Source organism: Pituophis catenifer, unplaced genomic scaffold (assembly GCF_029215685.1).
Source record: "Pituophis catenifer annectens isolate HBS135680 unplaced genomic scaffold, rPitCat1.0.hap2 SCAF_1, whole genome shotgun sequence".
In the NCBI taxonomy this organism is placed as follows: Eukaryota; Metazoa; Chordata; class Lepidosauria; order Squamata; family Colubridae; genus Pituophis; species Pituophis catenifer.
Window position 1 is genome coordinate 217,316,902 of NW_027256881.1, and position 21,280 is coordinate 217,338,181.

The following is a 21,280-nucleotide window of genomic DNA, read 5'->3' on the forward strand; positions in this document are numbered from 1 at the left end:
TACCTACTTGCATTTGTGTGCTTTCGAACTGCTAGGTTGGCAGAAGCTGAGGTGAGTGATGGAAGCACTCCGTCATGTGATGCTACGGATCAAACTGCTGGAATGCGGAGAATTGGCTTTTTCTTGCCGACAAATCCGATGTCTTTAAGCCGCTGAACCACCGTTCCTCATGATTGAACAGCTTGCCTTCAGAAGTTGTGGGTGCTTCATCACTGGAGACTTTTAAGAAAAAACTGGACAGCCATTTGTCTGAGATGGTATAGGGCCGTGATGGCGAACCTATGGCACGCGTGCCACAGGTGGCACGCAGAGCCATATTAGTGGGCACGCCAGCTTAGCTCTGGGGCGCATGCGCGCGCTGGCCAGCTGATTTTCGGGCCTTCTGGGCCCACCAGAAGTAGGGAAACAGGCTGTTTCCTGCCTCTGGAGGGCCTGGGAGGGGTGGGGAAGGCCCGTTTTTCTTTGTTACCTGGCTCCAGATCCTCTCTATGCATCTAGGAAGGGCGAAAACAGCCTTTCCCACTCCCTTGGAGGCCCTACAGAGGCTGAAAGGGCCCATTTCCCGACTCCTGGTGGGACAGGAAGTGACGTTTTTTTCCTGTCCCCAGCCTCCAGAAACTCCTAGAGAGGCTCCAAGAGACTCCTAGAGAGGCTTCTAGAGACTCCTAGAGAGGTTCTGGAGGCTGGGGACAGCAAAAAATGTCACTTCCTGTCCCACTGAGAGTTGGGAAATGGGCCCTTTCAGCCTCCGTAGGGCCTCCAAGGGAGTGGGAAAGGCTGTTTTCACCCTTCCCAGATGCATAGAGAGGATCTGGAACCAGGTAAGAAAGAGAAACGGGCCTACCAGGCCATCATGTGCCAGGAGCGGGGGGGGGTTGCGTGCGCATGGGCACGTGCGCGCGCGACCCTCCCCTGTCCCCCCTCTCCTGGCACACGATGGCAAAAAGGTTAGCCATCACTGGTATAGGGTCTCCTGCTTGAGTAGTGGGTCGGACTAGAAGACCTCCACGGTCCCTTCCAACACTGATGTTCTTTTATTCTATCTGTTGTCTTTAGATAGGAGCAGAGCAAAAAGGAAATGGCATGAACTGCAGATTCCTCAACCAATATTGTTGCTTCAATTTCCATAATACTGTCTTCCTCCTATGCCTAACATTTCCTCTGCTTCTCCTAAACTTATGTAAAGCCGATCTGGGAGTTCCAGTTCTATTTCTACATCACTGTTTTTAGATTTTCTCCAAAGTTAAGTTCCCTTTTAGTGTCATCCTTTTAGTTCTGGTTCTTCTTTATGTTCTTGCTGTAGTAGATGAAGCAACCTGACAGGGATTATTTCAGTCTGGGCCCCTCTAGCCACGGGGCAGAAGCACTCTGGCCAACAGACATTCATACTTATTCTTACTGTGGAAGACTAGAGCAACCTGTTGACCTAAATATTGTTACCCTTTTAAGCTAAGGACCTATATTCCTGGAAATTTTAAGGCATCGTATCTTTGAAGCAAAAATGGCATGTCCAAAGCTACTGTTCTTTTGCGGTGGAACCAATTGCATACTATACCTTAATTGTGATCGGTCTGACCATATTCAGTGTGGAAATCAATAATCTCGTTAACATCTTTGTTTCCCCGTTGTCATTTTTTTTTCTTGTCAAAACCCAATTTATCTTCAGGTGACTGTTTGTGTTACTTTATATGGCACAGGTTCATTATATTCGGATTGATGGCAGTGTACCCTCAGCAGAACGAATAAATCTTGTAAATCAATTCCAAAAAGACCCAGATACCAGAGTGGCTGTTTTAAGCATTCAGGCTGCTGGCCAGGTAATGATTTAAATAAATCTCTCTCTCTCTCTCTCTCTCTCTCTCCCACTCCCCCCTCTCTCTCCTTTCCTCTCTCCCTCCCTCTCAGATACCAGAGTGGCTATTTTAAGCATTCAGGCTCCTGGCCAGGTAATGATTTAAATCTCTCTCTCCCTCCCTCCCTCTCTCTCTCTCTCTCTCTCTCTCTCTCCCTCCATCCCTCCCTCCCTCTCTCTCTCTCTCTCTCTCTCTCTCCCTCCCTCCCTCTCTCTCTCTCTCCCTCCCCCTCTCTCTCTTTCTCTCTCCCTCCCTCCCTTCCTCCCTCTCTCTCTGTCCCTCCCCCTCCCTCTCTCTCTCTCTCCCTCTCTCCTTCCCTCCCTCCCTCCCTCTTTCCCTCTCTCTCTCTGCCTGCACACACGTATAAAACCTTCTGTTTGTTCAAATATAAAGGCTTGGAGATAAAAACTGTTTCTGCGAACTGATAGAACATCACAAGATCTACGTCATATCTGTAAGCACCTGTCTAAGTAAAACTGCTCGAATAGATTGTGAATTAATTCTTCTTCATTGACCGTTGTGCAAAGTATCTGTTAGTCATTATTATGCATATCAATATACTTCTTAAGAAGCAAATACAATAAAGCCCCATCCTTTTGTTTTAGGATGGTAGGCTTATATTTCCTAATCTATTTGCATAGATTTAAACTTACTAAGTATATTACTTAAATGCACCTTAAAATTGCTCCCTGATATAGAACACTGGTAAAATCATTTTCAAATCCAGTACTATGGGAAGATACTTTAAAAGCTTGTAGGCTGAATAAGTTCCATACCTAGATTTCTACACATGACATGTTCACAGCAAGAAAGAAGATGATGTTTGCCAGGTCCACAATGGAGTTGAGTGTGGAGTATAAGGAGAAGAACTCAAAATCTCCTTTTTATTCCTTCTTCTGTTAATCTAAACCTTAGCTGGTCAAAATGGTCCAGTAGGAACAATTCCAATTGCAGAAGGAAAGTTCAGGATCCAGAAATTCTAATTCAATTTCTTTTTAAGCAAATTCTAGCAACGTTGTATCATTTTAGCAAATGACAGGTGTCAAAATTAACACATTGCAAAATTTTTGCAAAAATTCTTTAACTTTTTTTTAGCATTATATATAGTAAGGCTAAACTAACAACTTCTGAAATTTAGTCACTAATAACCAGATAACTGCTGTTGCCTCCATTTGGGGAGGCTAAAATAAATCCAAACAATTGTGGAACCAATCAGCACTTCCCCCAAAAAAGAACTACACTTTCATGTAGGAATGTTATCATACCAAAAATTCGAACATATTGACAAATTATAGTGTGGACCCCAGCTACTAGAATATGTTTGCATTGTCACCTACTTTTGTTCATATGTAATTGTACAGATTTAACAATTTATTTTTCTTCTATTAGAGAATAACTTTTTCCGGAACTTAAATTATTTTAAAGAATTTAGCTGAAGTGCTCTGCATCTTTTCCTTAATTTGCCCTTGTTCTATTCCAGTTAATAGGTTTTTGTCAATCTTATAATGTATCTTTGAATATTAGTAGCACAGGCTGGTAGTTAAGTTGTTGGTTTGAGCTCCAAGCTTGGCAATTTGGTTGCAAACGTTTCGTTCCCATTTGAGGAGACATCTTCAGTGTGCTGTCAATTGGATAGGGTCTTGATCCAAGCTTGTTCATTGTTGTGGGGGTTGTTAGCCATTAGAGTCGATAGCTTGTTTTGCAAGGTGCTGTGCTTCTTTTGTACGCACTGAAGATGTCTCCTTGAATGGGGACGAAAGGTTTGCAACCAAATTGCCAAGCTCGGAGCTCAAACCAACAGCATAATGTAGAGCTGATCCAGAAACTAATGATGTTTGCAAAATACATAGGAGCACATCATTGATGAATTAGTATAATTGCCTATATAATGCAATTTCTTATGAGATATTTAGAAAGGAGCTACAGAGATAAGCGCTATGTTACTGAGGGGAAAAAATTAGCAGTGCTATTTCAGTTAATGGAGAGACAGAATGAGATGTCAGATGAGAATTCCACCTGTAAATGCCTTTTGCTCCAACTTGTCAGGAATTTATAAATAGAAGACAAAACTTTGTGATAGATAAAAGAGGAATGATGTTCTCTCGTTTCAACACTAAATGTTCCCCGAAATTTCTATAAGAGACTGTAAGTTTACAAAAGGCATTGATTGCTGCCTGTTTGATAAATGATATAAGTATTTATTTCTTCATTATGTTTAGGGTTTAACCTTCACCGCTGCAACTCATGTTGTTTTTGCTGAACTATATTGGGACCCTGGACATATAAAACAAGCAGAAGACAGAGCTCATCGGATAGGACAGAGTAATTCTGTGAATATCCATTATCTTATTGCAAATGGAACGTTAGACTCTGTAATGTGGGCAATGTTGAATCGTAAGGTATGATTAAATATTGGAAGTCCCAGCTGCTGCTCCAGATTTTGTACTGTATTGACTTACAACAGTCCATTTAGTGATCGTTCAAAGTTACAGTGGCGTTTTAAAAAGTGACTTATGACCATTTTTCACACTTATGACCGTTGCAGCATCCCCATGGTCACGTGATTTACATTCAGATGCTGGACAAGTGACTCACATTTATGACGATTGTAATATCCCGGAGTCATGCGATCCCCTTTTGCGTCTTTCTGACCAGCAAAGTCAGTGGGGAAATCAGATTCACTTAACAACCCTATTACTAGTTTAAGAACTGCAGTGGTTCACTTAACCAATGTGGCAAGAAAAGTCGTAAAATGGGGCAAAACCAGGGGTGAAATCCAGCAGATTCTGACAGGTTCTGGAGAACCGGTAGCGGAAATTTTGAGCAGTTCGGAGAACTGATAGCAGACATTTTGAGTAGTTCGGAGAACTGGCAAATACCACCTGTGGCTGGCCCCAGAGTGGAGAGGGAATGGGAATTTTGCAGTATCCTTCCCCTGAAGTAGGGTGGGAATGGAGATTTTGCAGTATCCTTCCCCTGCCATGTCCACCAAGCCATGCCATGCCACGCCCACCAAGCCACGCCCACAGAACCGGTAGTAAAAAACTTGGATTTCACCACTGGGCAAAACTCACTTAAGAAATTTCTCATTTAACAACATAAATTTTAGACTCAATAGTGGTCGTAAGTTGAGGACTACCTGTACATTCTGTGCCGGTCCTTTTTCACCCCATCTTTTTTCCTATCAAGTTTTGCTTGGCTTCAGTTCTTAAGAAGAATATTATATATCTGAAGAAACAACCAAGACATAATGAGAAGTAAAAGTTTCTTTGCTACAGAATTTCCTTAGAAACCTCTGGACCCATACTTTAGAAAGCAGAAGTGCCTCAGTTCTGAAAGCATGAGGCTCATAAAGCAGAGGAAATATTTATGTAGGTAATTAGAGCTTGGAAGATGCAGTCAAACAATAATAAGAAGCAGCCTTTTACCCTTGGAAATGTTCCATGTTTTGTCTTCATTTATCTTAATCTGACATTAAAGGCCTGAAATCAAGACCCTTGGAATGAAAAAAGAATTTGTTGAGCTATAGAATTCAAGAACTGTCAGATTATTTGGGATGCTCTATCTGTCATCTCTGCAGATTCTGTACTAAAACAAAATTTTTATTAGTGCAACTCAGAGGTCACAAAATAATATGCAACTTTTCATGTTCTCCATAATTTATTGCAGAGCATGGTAAATAATGCAGGGGGAAGTTATTAGAGCCATGGTCATATACTTAAGATTTAATATGAGAGAAGTTTCATACATTAACATTAGGCTAGGGTAAATTTGTAATTGCTTGTAAGCCTCTTTCCGAGGCTGCTGGGAAGTAGAAATAAGGAATAATTGTTCCTTTATTTTTAAAAAAGATAATATTGAATTATATGCTCTTAGAGGCAGACTTTCCAGGTTCTTTGAAAGGTGATTAAAATAGAAACTAGACAGTTGTTATTCTGAAAATTGTAAATAATTTTGGATGATATATTTTGAGAAATGGCAGTCTTTCTTGGCGTTTGGCACTCGTTATATTAGCTCTCTAGGCTCAAAAAGAGACGTCGTGGCTCAGTGGCTAAGACGCTGAGCTTGTCGATCGAAAGGTCAGCAGTTCAGTAGTTCGAATCCCTAGTGCTGTGTAACGGGGTGAACTCCCATTACTTGTCCCAGCTTCTGCCAACCTAGCAGTTCGAAAGCACGTAAAAAATGCAAGTAGAAAAGTATGGCCACCTTTGCTGGGAAGGTAACAGCATTCTGTGCGCCTTTGGGGTTTAGTCATGTCAGCCACATGTCTTTGGACAGCACTGGCTCTTCGGCTTTGAAACGGAGATGAGCATCGCCCCCTAGAGTCGGGAATGACTAGCACATATGTGTGAGGGGAACCTTAGGTCCAAAAACGGCCTGGCAATGTCAAATGGTTACAGTCGAACTTTCTCATCTCTTTTAGGGAAAGTTGGGCATTTGAAGTGGATGTTAATTATGTCCCTGTGACCTAAAAAGTCCATTTTGGTTTCAACAGGGAGGAAAGTGTAAGAATTGCATAGCTGAAAATCAGCTATTTTGCTGCTAATTTTGATGGTGGTGTCTCAGAGTAGTTTGGATGTTGAGCGACATCTGAAGTAGTAGGTGATAATGGAATATAATGGAATATTATGGAATATTTTCTCTTGAAATCTTGCTTTGGAAATCTACAGAGACACAATTGTTAAAAACCAGACTTTTAATTTCTATTTCTAAGTGTCATATTCTGTTTTGCTCGTCATCTTAAATGCTTATTATAAATTGGGTATGCAGCAAATAGACAAATAATAATGTGGGTATTTTTAAAAATTCTTTCATTTACTATTTAGGCCAAAGTTACAGGTACCACATTAAATGGCAAGAAAGAAAAGCTACAGGCACCTGAAGGTGACAAAGATAAATGGAATTTTTTGAATTTTGCTGAAGCTTGGACTCCAAATGAAGACCTAAATGAAATCAAGGATGAGGTCTTATTCACCCATGTAAGAATGTACATATGTAAATCCTATTTAGTATCCAAGAGTAATACTATGTTTTTGATATACAAATACTTCTCATTTTGGTTTAGCTCTATTATAATAACTGACTTTCACATAGCTTTCTATTAATATTAGCTGTTGTAATGATGTTTTAGATTCTTTAATGAAGTGAAATGTCCATAGGAATAAATGCTTTATATTTAAAGTACTATTTTATTTTTCTCTTAAACCCTTAGGTATGGTTTCTGTAGGATTTGCTGACCTAGACATTCAGGAGAGGCAGCTGACATTCCACATGTCATGATGTTGCACAAATGATGCTAATTAGATACAATATGTTATTTGTGTAATGGCATTGTGACAAGTGTGACATTATCAGTGCTTCTAGCAGATGCTTATGTCTACTGATTATAATTCTGTTTGGTCTTTGATAACTGTGTTGGGAGTTTTAGTGCTTTCTGCAGAAACTTAATGGCAGATTATATCAGATTAATTTGTCTTAATACTTTGGTTCAGGGTTTACTCAAATAGCCTTTTGCATATTATCTAGGGCATTAGCTTCATTACAAGCTGCATTAATAATTCTTCATATAAATGTCAAATTGTGAAATCTAAAAATGATCACCATTGGCAGAACTCTCTCTCTTCACAGCATCATTTTCCTAATAACAAAAGGCAGGTTCAGAATTAATTACACGGCTCATTTTTTAAAAAAGTAGCCAGTAATGTCATTTGAGTTTCAAAATTGGATCCAAATCCATAGAAATAAACATGATCCCTATTGTTCTAATTACAGCAAAGATTAAAATAAGTTAAATGTATGTTATTTGACCAAAACATTAGTATTAATAGTTCATTTTGTGAAATTTATTTAAATGTCAAAATATTAGCATTGATAGTTCATTTTGTGATATTTGTTTAAATATCAAAATATTAGTATTGATAGTTCATTTTGTGAAAGTTATTTAAAAGTCTGAAGTAAGTAGTACTAATGCAAAACCTTACTATTTCATTTGGCATCTAACATACCAATTTTGTTTAAAAACTCTATGTGCAATACTCCAACTTTTTAAAAAATAATTTGAATAATGTTGACAGAATGTTAATACTAATGAATTTCTACATTCTAAAATATAGATTATTACTTTTTTCCTTAATATGTCAAATTGCCTGTTAAAATTCAAACTACAGACTTATGATCACAATTGAGTCTGGAATTTTGGTTGTAAATCAGTGTGGTCATAAGTCAAGTCACCACATGACCTAATTCAATTTTATGACCATTTTTACAACAATCATTAAGTGAATCACTTGGTTGTAAATCTAAATCCAATTTACTCAATGGGATTTTTTTTTGCTGGAAAATTACAAAAATCACAAAACATGATTGTGACTACAGTACATTGAACTGATAGTAAATGCGAGTCAGTTGCTAAACACCTGAAATGTGATTATGTGAGCACAGAGGTTATGTGGCATTATTATTAGGTAATGAAGGGGCATCTTTGTGTTAAGCAAAGTAATGATTGTTGGGTCTTCCATCCTAGTTTGAAAAGGAGAAGCAACATGATATCCGTGACTTCTTTTCGCCAAAACCAGATATGGAGAAAAAGCGAAAAATTGATTCCTGTTATAATGCATCTCCATGTTTGAGTTCAAATTCTTCCCAAGCCTCAGAGGAAAAAGATCTGGAAAGTGGCAGAAACATAGATCCCCAGGGGCCAGAGGATCTAGTTGAGCTTTGCAGAGAGGCAAAGAGACCAAGACCTATAGATCCATCTACACCCAAGCTTGTTCCTAATAGGGGAAAGAGAAAATGTTTGTTTAAAAAAAGAAACAATTCATTTTCAGAAGAAGCTTCCCAGGAGGATGAGTGTATCCTTTTACCTGAGTCAACGAAAGCATTTGCCTCTGAAGTAACCTGGCCTTGCAGTCTTTGCACTTACAGTAATAGTTCATTGCTACCTTATTGTGAAATGTGTGAATCTCCTCGCAGAAAGAATAGTGAGTAAAAATATTTGCTCCTGTTAGAATATTTTTTCATTGTTTTAACACATCTTGTTAGTCTGTTTGTATTATAGCATATATACAAAAATATCCTAATGTTTAATGCTAAAAACAGATATTAGCAGTTGGGCCTAAAAGTGTAATATTGCATAAATTAAAGGTTTACAGAAAGAAATGTAATTGTCCATGGTATAAATTTAATTTGTATGATATCTTATTGTTAGACATGTTAAAAGGAGCAACTTCGTTAGTCTCCAGAGGGTCTCTAGGGGGGAGAGGAAGGCCCGTTTTTCACTCTCCCCAGGCTCCAGAGCCTTTCTAGGAGCCTGGGGAGGGTGAAAATGGCCTTCCCCACCCCCGGAGGCCCTCCAGAGGCCGGAAATGGCCCGTTTCCCAACTTATGGTCCACCGGAAGTCTGGTGGCCCACTGTGCCATCGCATGCCAAAAGTGGGGGAAGCGTGGGGGGGGTCACGTACGTATGCACGAGGGGTGGGGCACATAGAATTATGGGTGTGGGCATGCGTGCGTGCAACCTCCCTGCGCTTCCCCCGCTTTTGGCACTCGATGGCAAAAAGGTTAGCCATCACTGGCATATGCTGTTGTTATTTATTCAAGTGTTAAATCTGTGGTAGTGCCAAAGCATAGCATTGCGAGATGCTACAGACGTAATAATAGATGTAAAGAAAGTAATTAGAAACTGTTGCAGTCTTTACAAATCTATTGATGTAATTAATAAATGGGTACAATGGAAGGCAATTTAAATGAAGTAGTTTATAGGGGGGTTTTTTCACCTTTTTTATTTTTGTCACATTTTTCTTATACTTTTGCTTTTTTATTTTTCTTTTAATAGTTATAAATAGTGAAGATATCAATATTAGTACATTTAAAATGTTATTGGACTCTAATTGTATTTTAACATGGCATAATAAATAATTGTAGACAATTAATGAAATAAAATATGTCAAATTTTATAATAATAGAAAACTATTTAGTATTGTTATTCTTTTTCTACTCTGTCTTTATCAGCCTTTTTATTTTATGTAGCTTTTTATTCTGTTCTTTTAATTTTTTTAATAAACTTTTTAAAAAATTGCTAGATGTTTGGTGACCATGCTGTTATTTTTGTACCCATAGTCACTGTGTATGAACATAAGAGAAGTAATTTTGCAGGCACATATCCTGTTCTTCTTTAATTTGAGAATCATCTTATGGTTAACTACAATTAACTGCTACTCTTCTCTTGAGAACTAAGTAATAGACTTTATAACAGAAATGCACCTTTTCCAACAACATGTTATATAATTGTTCTTTATTCTTGCTTTTTAACACTCAGTTATACAAAAGAAAAGTCAAATTGGTTTTCTCTCTGCTGAAAGTGAAGATGGAAATGCAATCAAAAATAACGTACAACTTAATGGTATTGAGATGACAAAGGAAGAAACAAATAAAAAATTGGACTGCTGCAAGCAAGAACTCAAAGAAGGTAATAAATATTGTATTTGTATTTGTATTTATTGAATTTGTATACCGCCCTACTCCCGAAGGACTCAGGGCGGTGAACAGCCATAAAAATAAAACATGGAAGTACAAAATTTAAAATAGAGATAAAACAAATTAAATAAATTTGGCTGAACCATATTTAAAACCCCAATAATTTAAAACCAAATTTAAAATTCCCATTTAAAAGCGGAGAAGTTTAGGTCAGGCCGGCTTGCTGGAATAGGAACGTCTTAAGCGTGCGACGGAAGGTACGCAGATCCGGAATCCTCCGTATCTCGGGGGGGAGCTCGTTCCAGATAGTAGGTGCCCCCACAGAGAAGGCTCTTCCCCTGGGGGCCGCCAGTCGACATTGTTTGGCCGACGGCACCCGGAGGAGCCCCTCTCTATGGGAGCGTACTGGTCGGTGGGAGGCTATTGGTGGTAGCAGGCGGTCCCGTAGATAACCAGGTCCTAAGCCATGGAGCGCTCTAAAGGTGATAACCAAAACCTTGAAGCGCACTCGGAAGACCACCGGGAGCCAGTGCAGCTCGCGCAGGAGGGGCGTTACATGGGAGCGCCACGTCGCTCCCATCACCACCCGCGCGGCTGCACTCTGCGCCAGTTGGAACCTCCGAGTGTTCCTCAAGGGGAGCCCCATGTAGAGAGCGTTACAGTAGTCCAGATGGGAGGTGACGAGGGCATGAGTGACCGTGCGTAACGAGTCCCGATCCAGAAAGGGACGCAACTGGCGGATCAGGCGAACCTGATGAAAAATCCTCCCAGTCACGTCCGTCAAGTGCTCTTCTAAAGACACTTCTAATTGCCTTCCTTCTGGCAATATTTAATTATTACATGTTCATGAACATGTAAATCTAGAAATCTGAGAATTATCACCTTTTCCCACAGTGATCAGTGTGTGTAACATTTGCAAAATGTTTAAATGGTGAGAAAATTTCTATCTAGTCTAAGAGTTTGGAGCCAATTTGGAGTGGAAATGCAGAATGTAGGGGAATGAGAGGAAGTGGAAAACTTGGTATAGTAGTGGAATTCAAGTTGTTCAACATCGGAACACAAAACTACAAAGAATAATGTAAACACTTGTTTCCTTTCCTCTGTTATTGAATACAGTGCTTAGAAAGACTTACAAGATGCCCTCAGTACATTTTGGAGACGATGGCAGGGCTATAGTTTGCATTCTGGGAACTTAGACAATGCAAGAAAATGTCCTACAGGAAAAATCTTATTTGTCTACCAAAATTAACTTGATTAACATAGTTGTCTCTTTCTCTATAACAAGATTACACTTTTAAAAATATCACAGAATATTCATCTGCTAAAATAGAAGTGAGAACCAGTTTAACTTAGTCGTTAAGTAACTGCATTAGAAACTGGGAGACTCTTGAGTTCTAGTTCTGCCTTAAGCAGGGAGTAGGTGACTGGCCAGTTGCTTATCCCTCAATGCTAGGAAGAAGGTAGCAGCAAACAATTTCTGAAAATGTTATAACGAGATGAAAGTAAAATTATTTTGTAATAAAACTCAAATCATTTTTATTTACAGAGTATTCAAACGATTCAGAATCCATCCTAACGTATCATAGTCTAATGTTCTGTGCAAGTAGGAATACTGACCGAATTTATGTCTACACAAAGGTGGGAAATTAATTTTGGATTCAAAGAAGCACATGTAGAATTCTGATTGGTACAATAGATTCTTTTTCTTTTGCTCCTGACTTTTCTATGCCCTCTAAAAAAGCATTCTTGAAGGACTATAAAACTATAGATTGTTGAATGGAACTGCATCAAGGAAGCTGAGTTTTAAGGGACATGTTAAAAGGGGTTGAGGAGAGAAGTTGCATAAGCATACTTATTTTTTGCTGTTGGGAACAACTTTTTCTAGTTTCTATCAATTCTGTGGCTTCTCACTGAGTCATTCTCTTTTAAGATTGACCTCTGGATATTGCAGTATCAACTATATTACTATCCCAATTCAGCTAGTGTACAATTCCTGGAGCATTCCATGATATGGCAATGCAATCCATTATGAGTACTGACTTTCCACCCATTCTTGCCTTTCCCCTCTAGATAATGTAATTTTCAACCTAACAGAGTTAGTTGTTGGAATAGTCCCATAAGCAGCACCTTCCTATGATGTTGCTATCATGTCCTCAGGACATCTCTGTCTTGGGATATTTTGGTCTCTTCAAAGCAGATTTTAAGCTCCATCCCTAAATGACCAATTGCTCTAGGATTGCTGTTTTCTCCACAGATACTATCTTCAAATTTTCCCATGTCTGCATTCTGTTGTCAGTGTAGTAGATCTACCTTATTCATTATTCAATATTCAGGCTGAATTTGCAAAAGGCAACACTTAATGTCTCTTGAGATCTTGATACAATTGGCTTCTCCATTTATTTTGTTGCCAGATTCTCAATTTAGAAACCAAATACCTAATTATTCTTCGTATTATTCCATTTCTATAACAAGCAAGTTTCTTAAATGGTGCGATTTCTTAAAGCTGGAAGTCCAACCATCTCAGCTAGTGGAAGACCCAGTTTACAAGATTTATAAATCTTGTTCTTTGAAAGCTAATCTACAAATTTGAGCTGTGTCTAAAAAGATAGTTTTGTTATGAGTTGGCAAACAATAGTCCTGCAGATCAGTACCCATTCTACAAGAAGATTTCTAGTTTCCTTTCTGGCCTCCTTTTGTGTCAAGAAGCTACATGGCTTCAGTCACCTTAGTAGACAATCTTTTGAAAACTTTATTCAACCAGCATATGATTATCACACCCTTCTCCAAGTAATAAACTAGATCATCCATGTGTGAATTACATATTCCAACCGAAGAACCAGTTACTTATCTATGACATCTATCATACATATCCTTGTGCCCTACTTCTGATCAAACAATATTAATCTCAATTTTACTATGTCAGTCTCTGGGAAGATGAGAGGGTTTAATGTGAGCTGTGCTGAGTACAAAAAGTGGCACGCACAACAAGAAGTCCCTATTCTATAAGTTTCCACATTGCCTCTTACATAGAGAAGTAATGTGTACTCAGAGATGTAATCCATGTGACAGATGGCCACTTCACTTAGATGTAAATAAATAGTTCTTCCTTGAAACCATTAGCAGACTGAATAACTTCCTGATGTAAGATACTAAGTGTCTGTTATTTGATTATCCAGGATGGAGAGCCTCTCAATTGCAACTTCATTCCACTTGATATAAAAGTAGGCAACTGGGAAGATTTACCAGCATGTTTTCAGCAAAAACAGAACCGTACAGTAGTAAGTTTAATTCCATGATTCTTGATAAAGCTACAAATAAACCCCAAAGTATGTATTTTGACTATATTGACCTAAATTGATTTCTAAGTGTTGTTTTTGTTTAGTGATACCTATTCCTTTTTTGGGGAGAAAAACACTCCATACATTCTCTGTACAAGGACTAAATTGCTTAATTTCATATGTACTCATAATACTTACTCATGCTTTTCCCTTTCATGGTAAGTAACATTCTGCAAGGGCCAGAAGAAGAGGGAGAAATAATATGGAATGGAATAGGGAATGGGAATGGGAATGGAATACTTTATTTGGCCATCTGATTAGACACAAGGAATTTGTCTCGGCTGCAGAAGCTCTCAGTGTACATGCAAAGCAACAGAGTAGTAATAATCATAATCATATTGATACCAATAAGAGGAGTAAGCAAAGGCATATAAAAGCATAAGTTAAGAAAAGGAATGAAAATAAAATTGAATTTTGTTTATACTACCACCATTAACTGTTTTCACCACATTCCTATGCCAATTTGTTTCAGTGGGTTTAAATTTTTCACCTCTCTTTTTTTTTTTTTTGGATCTCACCCATTTAGCCACAACTTCTCAGCTTTCTTCACCTCTTCACATTCACCCTTCCTTCCTGTATCTGTTTAATAATTCAAGCCTATTTCATTCTCTCTGTAGGTACAAACCACTTTGATGTATTTCTTTAGTACTGATCACTCACTTTTGGATTAGTTCCACATTTATTATCATCTGTCTCTCCTTGATTCTTGTAACTTGTTTGCATTATATTCAACTTCAGTGCTTTTCCTGAAATACTGACATTTTCATTTAAGAGAACAGACAGAAGCACACTCTTATACATAGCTTCTTTCTTTTTTGCTTCTTTTACTTCTTTTGACAAACATTCCCATGATAGACTATGTATTACCCATTATCTTTCTACCAGCGTAGGTATAGCTTGAAAATTCAATTTCCCTATTTTTCTGATATGCTGTAAAAGTACACAAATTCACTTACTTTACTACTTTAGCTTTTAGCAATTTACATATAACTTGCAATTTTTCATTTGACATCCCCTGTCAAACAAATTACCTTGCTCTTTGATAAAACTAATGGTCAGATCTATACACCTCAGTGCTACACGCTGTCTTTTCCAAAATTATTCACGTTCTTAGCCAATATGACAACATTCTTTGCATGCATAACTGCCTCCACATTTGTGTCCCTGGCCACTATCTTTCCTTATAATTTATCCATCAATCAATCAATCAATCAACCAAAAGAACACCAAACATCCTATGTCAGTGAGGGCAAATCTTTTTGGCACTGAGTGCCCAAACAAACGCGCGTATGAACGCCAGAACCCCGAAGACCAACTGCGCATGCGCACCAGCCACCTGGTCTTTGGGTTTCCAGTGCGCCAGCTGATCTTCGCATGCACCGGAGTGCCGGAAACCAGAAGACCAGGTGGCTGGTGCGCACATGCTGGTCTTAGGGTTTCCGGTGCTCTGGCGCACACAAAGACCAGCTGGCGACAGCGTGTGTGCCACAGAGAGGGCTCTGCGTGCCAAAGGTTCACCATCACGGTCCTATATCTTAGTTCATGCTTGATCAGCAGTGAAATCCGGCTGGATCTATCCGGCTCGTGCAAACCGGTAGAGGCGGCAGCAGGAGGCTCCGTCCACCCGCCGGGATGTTATTACGTCCCCTTTTTTACCCTCTGTGCATGGGCAAAAAGCTCTGCGCATGCGCAGAAGAGGCACAAGCGTAGCGTGCATGCTTGCACGCTTACACTCCCGAACCGGTAGCGAAGGTAAGTGCATTTCACTGCTGTGCTTGGTGTTGAACCATTTGCTGAGCTTCCTCCTCATTGTCACATATGCTTTACTACACAATTGCATTGATTTAATTGATGTAATTAACTGCTTGGCTTTTTGAATCTGACAGAACATACAAAACCTTACAAATATTTGTTTCTGAAAAGCCAAATGAGGCTCTAGTGGATTTCCCCCTCGTCTCCCCCCCCATCATATTGCAAGAACATCTGAAAATACAGAAGTGTTGATTGCTGCAGTCATCAGCTGCTCCTGTATTACAAAGCAAAATATAAAATGATAGGTGCCAGTTAATATTTTATGACCAAGCGTATGTATGTACAAGAACGATAAAATCTTTTCTACTTTCGGAGATGTCAAAGACACACTAGGAATACACAGGAGTCTTTCTGCTAAATGCAAACACTTAACATTTGTACAGTGCATACGAGGCTCACAGCCTTATAATGGAAGATCATTTCTTGTTGAAGAGACTGAGGCTGAGAAAATGGTTTGCTTAATGTCACCTAGTGTAATAAATGTTTGAGAAAGACAGAATTTGAGCAGAGAAATTCTTGCTTGTCACCCAGTATCGACCCACTGGGCTATATATCTATATCCGTGATTGAATGGATGGTATACATTTGCTAACCTCTAGAACGATCAAGGCAGGATAATCTATGGCTGCCCAATTGTTGACAAGCATAGCTCTTAGCATGCTGATTGAAATGGATGGGAAAAGAAATTTATCAAGAGAATTTAAGTTCCATGGCCAATTCCTCTTCGAAGCTACACTAATGCTCACCCTCTTGTCTTTCTCTCTGCTGTGATTTGTGATGCAATAGTGGAGGTGAGGGCCTGGCTCAGTAGGCATTTTCTGATCTACAGAGATTGGATGTTACTGAGTTCTCCCCTGCTTCTGGGGTTCCATATCCCATCGATAACTGAGGCTGCTGCTATATTAAGAAAAATTTCATTTATCTTTGAAATAGTTGAATGTTTGTACAGGTAAATGACATAAAGAGCACATCATTGGTTGAAATTATTTTAAAACCTACTGTTATCTATTGGGTGTATGTTTCAAAATAAAATCTTCACAGTTTTAATGAATAATTATTAGGAATAACAATTCTTTTCTAGATACTGAGGTTTGTGAGAGAATGGAATAGCCTAACAGCCATGAGACAGAGAATTATCAGAAAAAGTGGCCAGATTTTCTCTAATCCTGTTCTTGCTGCTGAAGAAATATTGTCTAAACAACAAGCCAAACTCACCAGTACCAAACGGTGTGTGCTGCTAGCCTCTTCTCTACTCTGGTCTAAGTATTACATTTCAAGCAGTTACATTGTACTTTCGTCATGATGATGCTAAATGAAGAGACAATCTTTCTTCTTTTTTAAACGTCTTTGTATCCAAAATGCTTCTTGAATTGTTGGCGGGGGGGGGGAATCAACAGTAAGTGCTTTTCCCAACAATAGTGGAGGGTTTCCTTCACAAGGTTTGCATTTCCCAATTGCTCCACTTGACATTTTTGATAGTCTTATCACCAGTTCTGGTCTTGCTGTGAAAAAGTCAAATTGGACAGTGAAATGCTACTAGGAGAATGGGTGGATGGATTATGTTTGCCATTTGGGGGTGAGATATCATCAATATGCAGATGATACATAGCTTTAGAACTTTTGCCCAGGCCCTTGAGTGATGCTACACCCTATCCTAATATCTGGAGGACCAGATGGGACAAAATGGGCTCTGACTCCACCCTACCAAGACAGAATGACTATGGATATTTGAACCCTATGAAGACAAGATTCTTCCATCTCTAGTTTTGGAGGTCCTCCTACCCCAAAACACCAGATGCGCAATCTGGGGTCCTCCTAAACTCACAGCTTCTGCTCGAAGAGCAGGTTGCAACCATGGTTAGGAGGGCCTTTGCACACCTTTGGGTGGTGCGCAGGGGTGAAAAGCTCCCGGTTCGGACCAGATCGCCTGATCCGGTAGCGATGGCGGCGGGTGGTAGAGAACTGGTAGCAAAAATCCCTGCAACCCCAACCCCCCCCCACCATGCCCAGCTGAGCCACATGATCATCAGAGGCTTTTTTTTTTTTTTTTACTTTTAAAAGCATTTTTTCTACAACCTCTTACTTTTAAAATGCTTTTAAAAGTAAAAAAAAACAAAAAAAAACCTCTGATGATCGTGTGGCTCAGCTGGGATCGTCAGAGGCTTTTCAAAGCATTTTTTTCTGCAACCTCTTGGCTGAAGAGGTGGTAAAAAAAATGCTTTGAAAAGTCTCTGACGATCCCAGCTGAGTTGCCTGATCGGCAGAGGCTTTTCAAAGCATTAGAAAAAATGCTTTGAAAAGTAAAAAAAAAAAAAAAAGTTGTCCATGCCCACCCAGTCACATTACCCCACCACCACCAAGCCACACCCACAGAACCAGTAGTAACAAATTTTACATTTCACCCCTGGTGGTGCGCCAGTTGCACCTATACTGAACCGGGAGACTGCTCAAGAGTAACTCATGCCCTTGTGACCTCTCGTTTAGACTATTATTTTAACATGCTTTATGTGGAGCTGCTTCTGAAGAGCATTTGGAAATTTTAATTGATGCCCAATGTGGCTGTGCGGGTGGTAAATGGTGCCAGATATGCAGCACACATAGCACCACTTTTGGAGATGGATTGGTTATTGGTGTGTTTCAAGGTGCAATTCATGGTTTTGGTTGTCAGCTTTAAAGTCCTACATGACTTGCAACCAGGTTACCTGAGGGATTGCCTTTTTTCCAAGAGTCTCTACTCATCCAACCCAATCTAGCAGAATGGGCACGCTGCAGATTTCATCAGCAAACGAGTGTTGGCTAGCAGGGACAAGACAATGAGCTTTTTCTACTGTGGCTCCAACTTTATGGAGATTAGAATCACCCAACCCTGTTAGCCTTGTGTAAAGCCTTAAAAACTGGGCTCCCAAACCTGGGAGTTGATTGGGTCCTGTTTCCTGGCTGTATTGCTAACCCGCCAAGTATCTTGCCTGACATGTATATTTATTTTGGATGTTTTTATAGTTTTAAAATGTTTTTAATGTTTTAATTGTAATACATTTTTTGAACTGTAAGCCGATTCATTGACTTGAGATGGGCAGCTATAGAAATTGAATAAATAAAAAACCTTAACTAAATAGAAAAAAGCTTTTTAAAATCTGGTCCTGGCCCTAAAATAGGACTTAAAAATCTCATTCTTGCTATTGTACGTATAGATCCCACAGATTCCACATGGGCTGCTGTTAATAATTGAGTAGCAGATCATCACTCAATATATTTGCACAGTACAGATGTAACAGTACATATTATGATGAAGAGCTTGTGTGAAGCAAATGTTCTACAAATATATCATTTCTTTTTCCAGATTTGAGTGCTAAAACATAATTGTGAATAGAACATAAATAGAACAAGCTAAAATAAAGTTTGCAGAAATTAAAAATGCTGAATACATAATCACTCTTAAAACACAACAATAAGAAATTCCTCATAATGTATTTTTCAGTTTTGGGGTTCAGTTCTAAACCTTCAAAATATTAGCAAAGGTTTCTAATTCTCCCTCTAACAAGAATAAAATTTTAAAAATGCCCCTCCCCCCCAAAACTAGGCTGCTAAAACAAAGTTTGTAAGTTAACAACTATTTCTGAATGTTGAGGATTTGTGGAATCCATAGTTCATGGACCAAAAACAACTTTTCTGGTTACCAAGAAAAACCTTGTTCTGATTTTTTTTTTTTTTAATTTGATTTATATGCCACCCTTCTCTGGAGACTCAGGGCAGCTTACAATGCGTTAAGCAATAGCCTTCATACTTTTGTATATTTATACAAAGTCAGCTTATTGCCCCCACAAACTGGGTCCTCATTTAACCTACCTTAGAAAGGATGAAAGGCTGAGTCAACCTTGAGCCTGGTAAAATTCCAACCTGCAGTAATTGCAGGCAGCTGTGTTAATAACAAGGTGCTTTAAACCACTGTACTACCAAGGCTCTTTTCAGAATACAGAAATTAAGTATCTGTTCGTTTGTTTGACTACTGTTTTATACATAGCTCCTTCCCAATAGACTATTTTGCAAATCTTGTGAGAAAAAGTTGGATCCAGAAACTAAAATCTGTTTCCTTGTAAAACACCCTTACCTAACATTAACATTTTAGAAATAATGATCAGTAATCAATGCTGTAGTTTGCCCTTGACAGAGAGGGATCACCTTTGGGGGCCATCTGTTTGGAAATTCTTCATCTCAGTTTTTAGCTTTTCCTCAAAGCTAAGAACAATGTTTAATATTTTAGGTACATGACAAAAGAAGACATTGCCAGAGCTTCACTAACAAAAGCTGACAGCAGTGGCGGTAGCGTTCGTATAATCACAAAAACATCCAGAGAAGTTATAAGAGCCCATGGATCCTCTGTTGGAAAAGAAGATAATCATTTTATAAAGTAAGTTTAGTTGTGCTTGGGAGAAGAAAATAGAAGTACAGTATGACATTGTAATAAAGCGCTTTTACTTTTCTGTTCAATTGTGTCCAGTTCTCAGAGATTGCCTTGACAGGTCCCTGCAGTTTTCTTGGCTAGGTTTTTCAGAAGTGGTTTGCCATTGCCTCCTTCCTAAAGCTGACAGAAAGTGACTGGCCCAAGATCTAGTGGTGGGTTGCTCCTGGTTCACACCAGTTCGCAAGAACCGGTAGTAAAAATTTGTAGTAGATCAGAGAACAGGTAATAACATTGGCTGGCCATGCCCCCAAACCGGTCCCCCGCCCAGTCGCCACTCGCTTATCCCGCCCACCTCATCAGAGGCTTTTTTTTTTTTTTTTAACTTTTAAAAGCATTTTTTCTACAACCTCTTCGGCCAAAAAAAAAAGCTTTTAAAAGTTAAAAAAAAAAAAGCCTCTGATGATCGTGTGACTCAGCTGGGATCGTCAGAGGCTTCTGAAAGCATTTTTTCTGCAACCTCTTCGGCCAAAGAGGTTATAGAAAAAAATAATGCCTTTAAAAGCCTTTGGCGATCCCAGCTGAGTTGCCTGATCGTCAGAGGCTTTTAAAAGCATTTTTGTCTGCAACCTCTTAAGGTTGTAGAAAAAATGCTTTTAAAAGTTTTAAAAAAAAAAAAGGTGGCCACGCCCACTCAGTCACATTACCAAGCCACGCCCACAAAATAAGCCAAGCCCACAGAAAATTTTTTGCCAAGATCATCTACCTGGTTTTGTGCCTCAAGCAGAACTAGAATTCACAGTCTCCCAGTTTTAGCCTGATGCCTTAATCTATGCACCAAATTGGCTCTGTAATAAAGCAGTTAGACTTGGATAATTGAATATTTTCAGAGAATTCATGCCCAGCAATTTGTGGTGCCTCTTGGAGCCCTCATCTGATAAAGTGAAGTACTAGCACACTGCATTTTTTAACGGCAATGCTATCAGTTAGAAAATGCCTTCCTAAGAGAAACTTTCCTAATGTCTGTTATATTTTCAGCACATGATGAAAATGTTTCTGATATCGCTAGTATTTAAACTTTAATAGACGTTTTTGATTTTGGTATTCAGCCTGCAGTTGACAACAACATTGGATATGTTACCTCTTTTGGTAAAAAAAAAAAAAACCTAGCCAAATGATTTGGGCAATTTCTCTTAAAAAAAGTAGAATAACAGTTGCTTTGTTCTTTGGTAACAAAATCATCAGCTATCATAACCTTTCTCTTTCTGACTTCTTTGTACAGGAAAACATTTTTTTATTTTTATGTTTTTATTTTATTGTCTTTTCTATTCAGTAGATCCTTTGTTGATTTTCTGCAGGAGCCTTAAAATCACTTCTTAGTTTGACCCAAACCAAAATCGAAA

At 39.0% G+C, this 21,280-nt stretch overlaps 1 protein-coding gene across 1 annotated transcript in view; it reads left to right on the forward strand.

The window, feature by feature from the left end:
- ZRANB3 (zinc finger RANBP2-type containing 3) overlaps positions 1–21,280 on the forward strand; it is a 64,630-nt gene that overhangs the window by 40,235 nt on the left and 3,115 nt on the right. The window contains exons 9-17 of the mRNA XM_070957027.1: positions 1,698–1,817; positions 4,073–4,252; positions 6,680–6,832; positions 8,377–8,833; positions 10,171–10,320; positions 11,875–11,966; positions 13,505–13,606; positions 16,560–16,705; positions 19,740–19,886. Coding sequence (XP_070813128.1) covers positions 1,698–1,817; positions 4,073–4,252; positions 6,680–6,832; positions 8,377–8,833; positions 10,171–10,320; positions 11,875–11,966; positions 13,505–13,606; positions 16,560–16,705; positions 19,740–19,886 — 1,547 coding nt within the window. The remainder of the gene's footprint in view (positions 1–1,697; positions 1,818–4,072; positions 4,253–6,679; positions 6,833–8,376; positions 8,834–10,170; positions 10,321–11,874; positions 11,967–13,504; positions 13,607–16,559; positions 16,706–19,739; positions 19,887–21,280) is intronic.